At 45.4% G+C, this 13,549-nt stretch overlaps 2 protein-coding genes across 4 annotated transcripts in view; both read right to left on the reverse strand.

Annotated features, from left to right (window-relative positions):
* LOC310843306 (uncharacterized protein) overlaps nt 1-13,549 on the reverse strand; it is a 110,647-nt gene that overhangs the window by 18,627 nt on the left and 78,471 nt on the right. The gene's annotated exons all lie outside the window — the stretch shown is intronic.
* Nucleotides 3,111-8,540, reverse strand: LOC310842785 (uncharacterized protein; the record flags this gene model as incomplete). Its single annotated transcript, XM_083734924.1, has 3 exons — nt 3,111-3,131; nt 4,672-5,087; nt 8,507-8,540. The coding sequence occupies 3 exons, from the start codon at nt 8,538-8,540 to the stop codon at nt 3,111-3,113; spliced, it is 471 nt and encodes a 156-aa protein (XP_083591050.1).

Raw genomic sequence — 13,549 nt, forward strand, 5'->3', positions numbered from 1 at the left:
TCTCTTCTTGAAGATGTGCCGCAGGCTTTCTTCATCCAGCAATGGTGACTATTGGAGGAAACAAGAGCAGGGAGGGCATAGCTGTCAACGTTTCCCTTTTTTTTAAAAGGGAAATTCCCTTATTCCGAAAAGGATCCTCGCAAGGAAGGGGAAAAGTTGACAGCTATGAATGAGGGAGAGGATCCCTCAGACCTGCTCCCTGCTGCCAGGACTCTTTTTTTTTTAAAATGATATTTATTGAAGTTTAACAAACAGAAAAAAGTTACAGAGTAAACAAAGAAAAAAGAAAAAATAACAATAGAAAGGTACAAAAATACAAAGGAAAAATACAAAATACATGGAAAATAAAAAAACAGATTAAAAACAGATCGATTTTTCCTGACCTCCTCACACCTCCCTTTTTTGTATTCCAACTCACATGGTTAATTCAGCAAATCCTTTCCCTCTTTTGTTTTTTCTTAATTCTATATCTTAACATATTATAAATTCATATTTTCATCTGATTATCAATCCATTTTTACATATTCTTTTTAACCTTGTTGCTAAAGCCGTTTCATTTCAATCCAACATCATTTTAACATTCATTGATTTTACAATGTTTCTGCAAATAGTCTTTAAATTTCTTCCAATCTTCTTCCACCAACTCTTCTCCCTGGTCTCGGATTCTGCCAGTCATTTCCACCAGTTCCATATAGTCTATCACTTTCATCTGCCATTCTTCCAAGGTGGGTAGATCTTGTGTCTTCCAATGCTTTGCGATGAGTATTCTTGCTGCTGTTGTGGCGTACATAAATAAAGTTGAGTCCTTCTTTGGCACCAATTGGCTGACCATGCCCAGGAGAAAGGCCTCTAGTTTCTTCAAGAAGGTATATTTAAATACCTTTTTCAATTCATTATAGATCATCTCCCAGAAAGCCTTAATCCTTGGGCACGTCCACCAAAGGTGAAAGAATGTACCTTCATTTTCTTTACATTTCCAACACTTATGATCGGGCAAATGATATATTTTTGCAAGCTTGACTAGTGTCATGTACCACCTGTATATCATTTTCATAATATTCTCTCTTAAGGCATTACATGCCGTAAATTTCATACCTGTGGTCCACAACTGTTCCCAGTCAGCAAACATTATATTATGTCCAACATCTTGTGCCCATTTAATCATAGCAGATTTAACCGTTTCATCCTGAGTATTCCATTTCAACAGCAAGTTATACATTCTTGATAATATCTTAGATTTGGCATCTAGCAGTTCTGTTTCCAATTTTGATTTTTCCACCTGGAAACCATTTTTTTTGTCCAAATTGTAAGCCTCCCTTATTTGATAATAATGAAGCCAATCTCGCACTTTGTCTTTTAATTTCTCAAAACTCTGCAATTTCAATTTGTCACCCTCCTGTTCCAAAATCTCCCAATATTTTGGCCATTTGGCCTCCATATTGAGCTTTTTCTGAGCCTTCGCTTCCATCGGTGATAACCACCTTGGGGTTTTATTTTCAGGTAAATCTTTATATCTTATCCAGACATTAAACAATGCTCTTCTGACAATATGGTTTTTAAATGCTTTGTGTGATTTAACCTTGTCATACCACAAATATGCATGCCACCCAAAGACGTTATTAAAGCCTTCTAAATCCAAAATGTCTGTGTTCTCAAGAAGCAGCTATTCTTTCAACCAGCAAAATGCTGCTGATTCATAATAAAGTTTAAGGTCTGGTAGGGCAAATCCACCTCTGTCCTTTGCATCAGTTAATATTTTAAATTTTATTCTGGGCTTCTTGCCTTGCCAGACAAATCTAGAAATGTCTCTCTGCCACTTCTTGAAACAATCCATTTTGTCCAAAATTTGTAATGATTGAAACAAAAATAACATTATTGGCAATACATTCATCTTTATAACAGCAATTCGACCAAACAAGGAAAGCTTCAAGTTTGACCATATTTCAAGATCCTTTTTCACTTCTGACCAGCATTTCTCATAGTTGTCTTTAAATAAATTTAAGTTCTTAGCAGTCATGTTAACCCCCAGGTATTTTACTTTCTTAGCTAGTGTTAAACCCGTCTCCTTCTGAAACCTCTCTTTCTCAATCGGTGTTAAGTTTTTCTCAAGAACCTTAGTCTTTAACTTGTTCAGCTTAAATCCCGCCAGGATTCTCAGTTGCGACAGCCTACAAAAGGGCCCTTGGGTACCCCATAAGGAAAAAGGAGCAGGTTTTTTTTCCTTACATCACCTGCAATCATGTCTGCTGTGTTAGCATTTCACTCCTCCCGTTGCTGGATATGTGGATAGTATGTCACATGCCCCTGTTTACTTTCCTAGGCTAGGAAAGTGTAAGAACAGAAGTCAGTCTTATCTCTTCTGCTCTGCTGTGCTTTTGCACTGTTCTTTGTCTCCCTGTCTGTTGCTGAAGAAGAGAGAGGGTGCCATTATGATCCGTTTGGTGTCATCTGCAAATGTGCTGAGCATCCCCTCATTTCCTTCATCCATGTCATTTATCAAGACCCTGCAGCTCCCCTCTGGTCACTTTTCCCCAGGATGAGGAAGAACCATGAAGGAGTCCTCTTTGGGTTCGGTCAGTCAAATCCACCTAACAGTTACCTCATTCAGCCTCACTTTACCAGCTTCCTCACATAAATGTCGCAGGGGACTTTGTCAAAAGCCTTACTGAAATCAAGATGCACTACTTCCAAAGCAGTTCCCTGATCAACAAAGTTTGTAACTCCATCCCAAAAAAATAAAAAAGGAGAGATTTCTCTGGCTTGATTTGTTTGTGAGAAAGCCATGCTTTCATCCTGTATGTTTATATTGTAAAATTTTCAGAAGAAGTGCAAATAAATTTTTAAAAGAATAAATGAGGATATTGACAAGCTGGAACATGTGCAAAGGAAGGTGATTTATGTATTTATTTAATTTGTAAATCACCTGACCAGTGGTGCCGACTTGAATAAAATATTGGTGGGGGCCAGGTAAGGCCCGCCTTGCACTATCAATCACATGATTCATGCACACCATTTGAATGGCAATGCCTATAATGGCAACTTTTTAGAAAGTAATACTTTGAGCCCGTAGTTCAATTTCCCAGCAGCTCCCCTTGCCCCGGAGAACACTTCTAGCATTCCATCTCCTCTACCTGTGGCATTGTTCAGCAGTGGGGAAAGTGACCTCTTCACACCGGATGTCCATTTGGTATGGCCCTTTCCAGGTTTTTTCCTGCCCCTTGTGTTTGTCTTTCATTTGTTCTCCTATGTGTGTTCCCAGTAGAAGCCACAATTCTCTGGGTACTCTAGGTGGCGCAGAAAGCACCTAGAAGCTGACTAGAGGTTGAAGTGCCGTTTTGCGCTCTATAAATTCCAATTAGCCAACAGAGGGTGTCACAGGGCCAGCCTACTTTCCCTTTAAAGCAAACTTGGGTCTCTAGCTGTTTTTGGACTACAACTCCCATCATCCCTAGCTAGCAGGACCAATGGGGAGGGATCATGGGAACTGTAGTCCGGGAGCTGTCGGGGACCCAAGTTTGGGAAACCTGCTTCAAATAAACTTTTCCATTTTGCCCGCAAAGATGGGACTTATCCACGTTTGTATTTTCTTGTTTTTTGTTTTTCCAATGACCTTTGTGCGTTTATTTTTTAATTTTTTAAGAGGGCAAATTGAAAGAGAAATTGTATGGCAAGTTGTGGAAGAATAAAAGGTTGCATTTTTTTTAAAAAAACAAAACCTGGGGGGTAGCTTGCTCCAATATTTTTTTTCAAATTTTTTTTATTGCTTTTCCAAATTTCTAAGAAGAAATGGCATTACACAACACAACACAACAAAAGAGAACACATTAGAATACAAAAGAAAAACATAGAAACAATTATTCCTTTCAAAACCCAATTTACCTTACATTGTTTACTGACTTTATCGAGTCCCCCCTAACTGAATTTCATTGTATCACCTTGTAACAGTTCTCCAAAATCATATTTCTAATAAAATGATCTCCTATTTACTACCCTCGTCTCTTTTATTAGTATTCTAATCCTTCATATTTTACAACATGTTCATATTTTAGTCCTAAGCCTATTTGTTACTTCCAAGTGACTTCTCATTATCAAATATAACAATATTTAGCTAAATATTCTTTAAATTTCTTCCAATCTTCTTGTGTCTCCTCTTTCTGGTCCCAGATTCTTCCAGGCAAAAAAGCAATTGCATTAAGTGCTTCCTGTTGGGTCCTCTCCACATCAGGAACTCTCAGGGACTTTCCAGTTCTGCCAATCTTGTCTTGAGACACAGACAGCAACAGGCAGCTCAGCAGCTCCCCCCTTTCTAACTCTTATTCTTTTTAATAATAATAATTTTTATTTATATCCTGCCCTCCCCAGCCGAAGCCGGGCTCAGGGCGGCTAACAACAATCAAATAATCCAACATTCTAAAAACATTTCATTATAAAAATTAATTAAAATCAAATTAATGGCAACCGTTAAGCAAAATTCTGTGCAGGTTGCCAGAGGAGGGAGTCAGGCTGCGCCCTAACCAAAGGCCTGGTGGAACAACTCTGTCTTGCAGGGCCTGCAGAAAGATGTCAAGTCCCGCAGGGCCCTAGTCTCTTGTGACAGAGTGTTCCACCAGATTGGAGCCAGATGGAAAGTGAGACTGTGGCTGTGAGTGAAGCTCTTTCCACATTCCACACACTGATAGGGTTTCTCCCCTGTATCCCTGTATGAATTATTTGATGGGAAGTGAGATGGGAGGTCTGACTGAAGCTCTTTCCACATTCCACACACTGATAGGGTTTCTCCCCTTTATGAATTCTTTGATGGGAATTGAGAGAGGACCTATCAGTGAAGCTCTTTCCACATTCCACACACTGATAGGGTTTCTCCCCTGTATGAATTCTTTGATGGGAAATGAGATGGGAGCTCTGACGGAAGCTCTTTCCACAGTCCATGCACTGATAGAGTTTCTTTCCAATGACATTTTGTTGATGGGAAGTGGAATGGGAGCTCTGACTGCAGCTTTCTCCACACTCTAAATTTTTGTGTGGCTTCTCCTCTCTGGGGATTTTGTCGTGGTCACCTTTGTTCTCAATTTCCGTTTCATCAGAATCTGCAATGGAGACAAAAAGGGATTAGAGCCTTAGGAACAAATGGAGAAGAACTGAAGGGAGTTGGGTGTGTGTTCATTACATGTGTTGTTTGTCATTAACCAACATATTTATTATGAGATTCTGATGTTTCGTTGAATGTTGCTTTGTTTGATATACAGTAGTGGTCAAAATTGCAGAAACCTTTTGGAGAAAAGTGTATTTCACAGGTTTGATGGCTCAAAACACTGCTTCTTTTGGAGTAATAATATAAAATTATATATCAATGGAAAGATTTTATCAAGAATGCAATTCAACCAGGTTTGTTTAATTATACCGTATTCTATCAAACATTATAGCCAAATAACCAGAAAAATGAAGCACAATTTGCTTACGTTGTAAAACATAATAAAATTATAGAAATAGCACAAAACGTTGACTGGTCACCCAAAAAGCGATGTAAGATTGTACTATTAAGTGAACATGGCTACAGTTATGAAGAAATTAGAAGAGAGATTGGGGAAAACCTAACCAAAGCTGGCATTTCTATATTTTGGAAGAGGTATAAGGAGACTCAGTCACTACAACATCAGACATTTTAAGGCAGGGAAAGGTGCACAAAGGCAAGTGACGATGGACGAGTGGAGAGACTGTGCCTACATGACAGAAGAAAATCATCTGGGTGTATACAAGATGACACGGAGCCATGTAATGGGAAGTTGAGTGCAAGGAAAAAGCCATTGTTATCTCTCATGCAAAGGTTGAAAAGATGAAACCCATGTTAACTGGACAGTAGAACAATGGGGCGGTGTTATTTGGAGCGATGAGACCCAAATCTCCTTGCTTGGTAGTGATGGCATGAAATACGCGAGAAGAATCAGAGAAGATTTACATCCTACTTGCATTACACCGACCATGAAACACCCAGATAGTGTGATGATCTGGGGTTGTATCGCAGCAAAAGGTGTGGGCAGAATTTGTGTCATTAATGGGAATGTAAATGCCCCAAAATACATAAAACGAAATACTTTAGCCCAAACTGAAGTGTTCCGCAGATGATCTTTTCCCAGATACCGGAGCATTTATATATTTTCAACAGGATTCAGCTCAATGTCGTGTTGCTGCTGTGTGCAAAAGGTGCATTCAAGATAATGATATTTCACTGCCGGAATGTCCTGGGAATAGCTCAAACTTTAACCCAATCGGAAATCTATCGGGCCGACTAAAGAAACTTGTTAATCAAAGGCAACCCAACAATAAAGCCCAATTAACAGAGGCAATAATTCAGTCTTGGTTTCCCATTATTAGAGCTGCAAACTAAAAACTTGGTTCACTTCACGGGAAGGCGTTGTAAGGCCGTAATTAAAGCTAAAGGTTACCAATGGTTACCAAAGGTTTCACGTTTTAGCTTTATGACTGCTGTTCTAATAAATACTCCTTCATAAAAGTCATTGCATTACTTTCTTCATTAAATTATCTTTCCGTTGCTATATAATTTTATGGTATTACTCCACACAAAAGTGGTGTTATGAGCCATCAAACCTCAGAAATACACTTTTCACAAAAGGTTTCCAAAATTTTGGCCACTAGTAGAAGTTGTTCATTTTAAAGTTAATGTTCTTTGTATATGGAATCAGATTGGTGTTATTTATGTTTCATGATTATATATGCGTTGGAAGCCGCCCAGAGTAGCTGGGGCAACCCAGCCAGATGGGCAGGGTAGAAATAAAAATAATTATTATTACTACAGTGGTACCTTGATTTAAGAACAGTCCTGTTCCGGCAAAGATTAAGTTTGTAAACCGAGGTACCATTGTGTCATCACCATCATCACCATCATCACCATCATCATCATCACTGCTACTACTACCTTAGATTCCATAAGCCTAGCTCTTCTCTGGGATGGATTTTGTTTGGCCCAGTCATGGCATCCCCTCCATCTCCAATGTCAGTCCTTGGTCTCTCCCACAAACGTGAGAGGACTCTGGCTGTTAATAATTTCAGATTTATTGCTAAAACAGCAAACCTGGACGGAGCTCCTCTGCTCATCGTCCTCCCCACAAGATGGAGTTGCCCAGACTGAGCTCTTCCCCCTTCCCCAGCACGGAAGCCCTCACCTTCTCTTCCAGTATCTTTAAATTTGGCAGAGAATACTTCCTGCATTCCAGCGTCTGACTCACTCCTGTAGCTCTCACACAGCTGTCTGTCACTCTCTCTCTCTTTTCCTTCTCCCCTTTGTTCAGAGCTCAGATGACAGTTCTTCTCCCCCTCCTCTCTGCCTTCCGCTGCTAACTCTCCTCTCCCTAGGCCTGCTTCTTCTCTGGCTGGCAGCACCTGAACTTTGCTGCCAGTCCTCTCTTTGGTCAACCCAAGACTGACAGGAGCAAAAACAAAAACCTGAAGCTACTCAGCTTTCCTAACAATTCTGAAGCTGACATTTAAGTGTTAGTTTCTGTTTCCCTCACTGAGCAGCAGCTGCAAGTCATGGGACTATGTTTCCATTCCACAGTCAAGTTACTGTTGGGTTCCCACGGGAAAGGGAGACTGGGTGTGACGTTCACTGGTTTCCTGTTTCTTTGTTCTGTCGTTTCGTTGAGAGTTGCTCTCTGCTTCTCACAGAGACAAGATGTATATTTGTATGCTCTCAGCATAGTTCAGCAATAAAGCTTTTCGCAATGTAGCACCATACCGGCTTCATCCTTTCGTTTGCGGACTCTGGGATTTTACTCTGCTGGGCTCAAGGCAAGATGAGCCGCATCAGCTCAAGGGCCAGAGCTGAACAATAAAAACTGCCATTAAGATGGCCTCTGAAGTTCAGACCAGCCCAATCTGTTGGGATGCGTCCAAGGGAAACAGGGCCATTTGGCAGGCCCCCAGCTGGCTCCAGCACACCGGCTGGTAACCGGGCAAACTCCAGTCCTCAGAACAGCATCAAACAGCGACCCGCAGCTTCAGAACTCTTCAGAAGCTGGAGCACCCTCTAATCAGCAGAGTAATTAACTCTGCATGACAGAAGGGTGGACACAGGCATATGTAAAGTATATTTACAAGCAGTTTATTCAGCATAGATCAAGACAAAGAAAAACATGTCTGCTCTCCTTCATGTCTGAGAGCAGGAAGCATGAGGCAAAAGCTATACACAAACGGAAGTTCCCAGCAAGCTGTGCTGGAATGTAAACAGATATGTGACATACAATAGCTCCTCACATCTGTTTAGGTGGAACAGAATATCAATATCCTAACACAATCATGGTAGAAAAAGGAATAATTTGAGAAAGATTGTTCAAAGAAAAAACTGTAATTTACTGTTTATTGTGGGGGTGTTAAGTTCCCAGGTGATATAGGGGCCACAGTTGAGCTCCGTGAAAATATATGAGGTTGGTCCCATAGAGGTATGTTTTGAATTTCCAGGCAGCTATAACATTCCCACAGGGAGCCTTACCAAGAGAGGCCACGATCCCACGATTCTCCTCCATGACTTGGGTCGATTCGGTTTCATTATGTACACATTTACTTTAAAGGTGGGAGAAGGAAGTATAGTCCTATTTCTGTGAGTGGAGAAGCGGTCTTTCCACTCATGCGGTTTACATGCTCTGAAAGATGGGATCTATTTTGTTATTTAAATTTTAAAAGAATGGAGTGGAACCAGATATTGACCATCTTGTTAGCCTGGGGCAGGGGTCAGCAACCTTTTTCAGCCATGAGGCGGTCCACCGTCCCTCAGACCATGTGGGGGACCAGACTATATTTTTGGGGGGCGATGAACAAATTCCTATACCCCACAAATAACCCAGAGATGCAGTTTAAATAAAAGGAAACATTCTACTCATCTAAAAACACACTGATTCCCGAATCATCCATGGGCCAGATTGAGAAGATGATTGGGCCACATCCCATCCCAAGGCCTTAGTTTGCCTACCCCTGGCCTGGGGAGCCACATTCTTGTTGAAGGAGGCCAGGATTCACCCCCAAGGCTTGGGCTGTCCTTCCTCCCCTGCCGTAGGACTTGGGATCCAGGAGAAAATTCTTGGAATAGCCTTTCCAGGTGCTCAGGTACGGACTCACCTGTCCCCATGTCCTTCTCTTTGCAGATGTGCTGGGGTTGCACATCCCTCCCCCACAGGTGAGTATTGGAGAGAACCAGAGCAGGGACTCAGACCTGCCCTCCTTGCCCCCCACTCTGCACTCTCAGAGGTGGAGAAGCCCTCCCTTCGTGAGGAACTGCCAGAGGTGATTCAGAACTGCCAGGCAGCTAAGCTCAGGGGGCTCCGAACCCAAAACTGCTCCAAGCAGGAGGCGGCCTAAGCCATCCTGGTGAGTGATGGGAGGTGTGGGGGACCGCCATGGGGAAGTGGGGGAGGGAGGGGCTTTGGGAGAGGGGTTGTCCGTCTGCCGGAGAGGAGGACCTTACTGGCCTAGGTTCACGTATCCCGTTTGAAAGGGGAATCATCTTAGGGACTTCCTGTGAAAATCTGGGTCAGGAATGCTGTTCCTAAAAATGGACAAACACACAAGACGTAACCGGCTGTGCATTCACATAAACAATAATCTTCTATATATTCTTATCACAATATCAAATGTTTATCTTGCACACAAACAACACATGAAATGCAATAATATAGACGGAAGTCCCAATAAATCAGTTCATTCATAAAGACCAAATGTTTCACATTTCTGTTCCACATATGTTCATAAAGTCCAAATTGGGGACTACTACAGTTCCACATTGTTGACAAGGTGTGATGGCCTGGGATTCAGACTTGGATGCTGAACCTGAGGGATCCCAGCCTGCACAGGATTCCCCGCCTCCAAAACCAGCTGAGCCAGGGCTGGGGCATGAGCCTGAAGGGTCCTCACCTGTGCTGGAACCTCAGGTGCAGGCACCAGCTGAGTCTGCTCTGTCTCCTGAGGTGATGGAGGACCCATTGCCTGCAGGTGCTCCACTCTCAGCCCCGTCAGAGGAAGCTGAGGTTGCCTCTGGGTCCGGTAACCCTCCAGGGACTCCTGAGCTGCAGAGGCTCAGGGATAGAGAGGCGAGTCACCAGAGGATCGGGGACGCCCTATGCCTCAGGGCAGATAAAAGTCGGCAAGCCCCAGTCCCAAGTTGTGGGAGCAACATTGCTGGTTGCTAGTTCCTGCCTGAGCTCCTGACCCGTCCTGGCTCCCTGCTTGCAAGCCTCTTCCTGACTTCACCCGACTCCCTGCCCTGCACCCAGCTTCAGCTACTACGAACTGCCTCCACGTTGCACCTTTGACCACGGACTGGACTTGGACCTCGCCTCTCGGGTAACCCACAGGACTGTAACCTTATTGGACTTTACCGACTTGTGGGGTCTGTGTTGCTCCCGGACGGGAGGAAGGAAGTCAAATGACACCGAGGTTGAATCAAAGAAAGAGTTTATTCTGCTCTCCGGATAGCAGAAGGCACTTGCGTGGTCAGTCCACAGCAAGTCCAAAGAAATGAGAGATTCCATGCAGTTTATATATCCTCTAGGCACCCTCTGCCCCCTTCCCCAGGAATCCAGCCACGTCAGCTTACACACGCAGGTTGACATCACAGATGTTCTTGCTCCGGTACTCTTAACCATAAAAGGGTTTTCCTTCCTGTACTCCTGACCATAAAAGGGTTTTCCAGTTCCTATACTCTTATCTTGGAGCAAAAGGTCACCAACTCTAAGAACACACTCTGGCGCTGTTCCCGGACTAGGTCTGTGCGTCAGAGTGTGGTCAGGATGTAAGATAAGACCCAGACTGCTCCACTGGAACAGCTAAGGCAATCCTTGCCGTCACGGACTGATAATGGAGGGGCTCTGAGCACTTGTTTATACAACCGGGTTTTTGTTTATACATTGACTCAAAGCTCAAGCTAAGGAAAAATAGGGATTTTGGTGCCCTTTTCAAACTGCCTGCACAGTCAGTTGGGAAACCCATTCCTTCAGCACCAGCAGAGTTTGCTCCTGCCACACCCACATTCCCCCTTCATTGGGGTGCGTTCAGGAGGAACCAGAAGCCATGTCTGACCAGGCGGCTGGGCTGGTGGCATTGGCTCAGGGAAACCAGGTCTTGACCCACACCGTTCAGCAGCTAAGCAATGCAGTTACAGTGCTTCAGCAGCGTTTGGATGCCTTACCAGCTCCAGGGGCCGATGCCCCAGCTTCTGGCAAGTACCCAGTGGCCCTAACAGAGAAATTTGATGGGTCCCCAGCCAGCTTTCCCATGTTAAGCTGTATATTCAGGGGTGAGCCTGGAATTTCCCCGATGACTGCACCAAGGTGCACTTCCTGAACAGCTTGCTGAAGGACCGGGCGGCCAAGTGGGCATTGCTGCTGCCCCGGCAAGACTCTCCCTTGCTAACAGACTATACAGGGTTTTGCAACCATCTGGAAACCACGTTCGGCAACCCTCAGAAGGGGAGTCAAGCCAATCGGGCGATTCGGCGGTTGAAACAGGACAAGTCCACAGTGGCCGCCTACGGCACAAAATTTTGGTTGTTGGCACAGGACTTTTTCTGGAATGACTGCAACCTTCAGGACCAGTATCTCGAGGGGCTTTCAGATGAGATACTGGACCAGCTGGCCATGATGGATCACCCCGCCACGCTGGACACCCTCATTCAACGGAGCCTGCAGATAGACGATCGGTTGGAGGACCGTAGCCAGGCTCAGGGCCTCCAGCACTCCCGGCTCCGGTCCTTCCCAGCAGTTCCACGGCCACAGCCAAGTCACTGGAGGAGCCAATGCAGCTTGGGGCAGCGCGGCCTCGCCTCTCTACCTCGGAGAATACTCGGCGTCTGAAGGGGAACCTGTGTCTCTACTGCGGCGGGAGTGGTCACTATGCCCGATCTTGTCCTGAGAAAACGCCAGCCAAGGGAAATGGCCAACCCCAGTAGCCGATGGCCCAGGCTACCTGCGGTCCCAAACAGCACATGATGGGACCTCACCGGTGGAATTGGAACACCTCATAGTTCTGGTGCGTCTATATCCCCCTGGTGGGTGCTGGATTCTCACCCACGCTCTGGTAGATTCAGGGGCAACCCGTTCCTATATGGACTCTGCCTTCGCCGCCCATCATCAGGTGCCACTCCAGGACAAGCCAGAACCGGTACAGGTGGAGGCAATTGACGGACGGCTCCTGTGCTCGGGGGCCGTTACTCAGGAGACTCGGACCTTGGTCCTGTGTCACCAGCAGCACCAGGAGGTGCACACCTTGGACATTGCCACCATGCCCCGGTTTCCCCTAGTGCTAGGAGTGGGCTGGCTGGAGTCTCACAATGTTCAGATTGACTGGGTCAATCAGACTATACACTTCCCACACCCGTGTCCCCATGCTCAGTCTGAGATGCTAGTGGCCACCCCCACGGGGGAAGCTGCGTCAACGCTCCCCGCTGTTTACCAGGACTACCAAGAAGTGTTTGAGGAACCCAATGGTACATCAACCACGTGTTCCAGGTCTTGCTAGAAAAGTACGTGGTGGTGTACGTAGATGACATTCTGATTTACTCCCACGACCCAACTTGCCATGAGTGTCATGTCCGATCCATGTTGCAGCGCTTGCGAGAGCAATGGCTGTATGCTAAGCTCAGCAAGTGAAAGTTCCACCAGCGGTTGGTGGACTTCCTCGGTCACCAATTCTCCCCCTGATGAGGTGCAGATGGATCCCAGGAAGGTGGCAGTAGTTCAGGAGTGGGCGGCACCCCAGAAGCGCAAGGATCTACAGCGGTTCCTGGGGTTCGCCAACTATTACTGGACCTTCATTGTGGACTATGCTCACCACGCCCCCCGCTGACCCGACTGCTGTGCCCCAAGACACCATTCTCTTGGGACAAGGAGGCAGAGGTGGTGTTTCAGGGGTTGAAAGCCTGTCTCCAAAGGGCGCCGCTTTTACAGCATCCTAATCCCTCTCGTCCCTTCGTGGTGGAGACCGACGCCTCCAGTAAGGCCATGGTCTTGTCCCAGCAGCACGGTCCTGATGCGCTGCTGTTACTCTGCGCCTACTATTCCTGCCAGCTTCTTCTGGCAGAGTGTAACTATAGCGTGTGGGAGTGGGAACTACTGGCCATCAAGGTGGCCTTTGAGGTCCGGGGCAATCATCTTGACGGGGCAAGACACCTAGTGGATGTGAGAACCGACCACCTGAACCTGGAGTACCTCCAGACTGGGTCGACAACTTGGCATTGGAGGAGTTCGCTTACCACAACGTGGTGAATGCCTCCACCAAGCAGACCCTGTTCCAGGCCACTTACGGTTACCATCTGCATTTGTTCCCAGATGCGCTGCCTGCATCTCCAGATTGGCTCCAGGAGTTACAGTCTCAGCACCAACTATTAATGGAGCAACTGCACCACGCCAAGGATGCGTACAAGGCCCAGGCCGACCGCCACCACCAAGTGGGATCGGAACTCCACATCGGCGAGCCATGGGGCTATATAAATTCTAATTGGACTCCGTTGGAATTGGGCAAGTGTATCCAGGCTGCAGTTAGCTTT

Source organism: Podarcis gaigeae (genome assembly GCF_964106915.1).
Source record: "Podarcis gaigeae genome assembly, chromosome: 4".
NCBI classification, from domain to species: Eukaryota; Metazoa; Chordata; class Lepidosauria; order Squamata; family Lacertidae; genus Podarcis; species Podarcis gaigeae.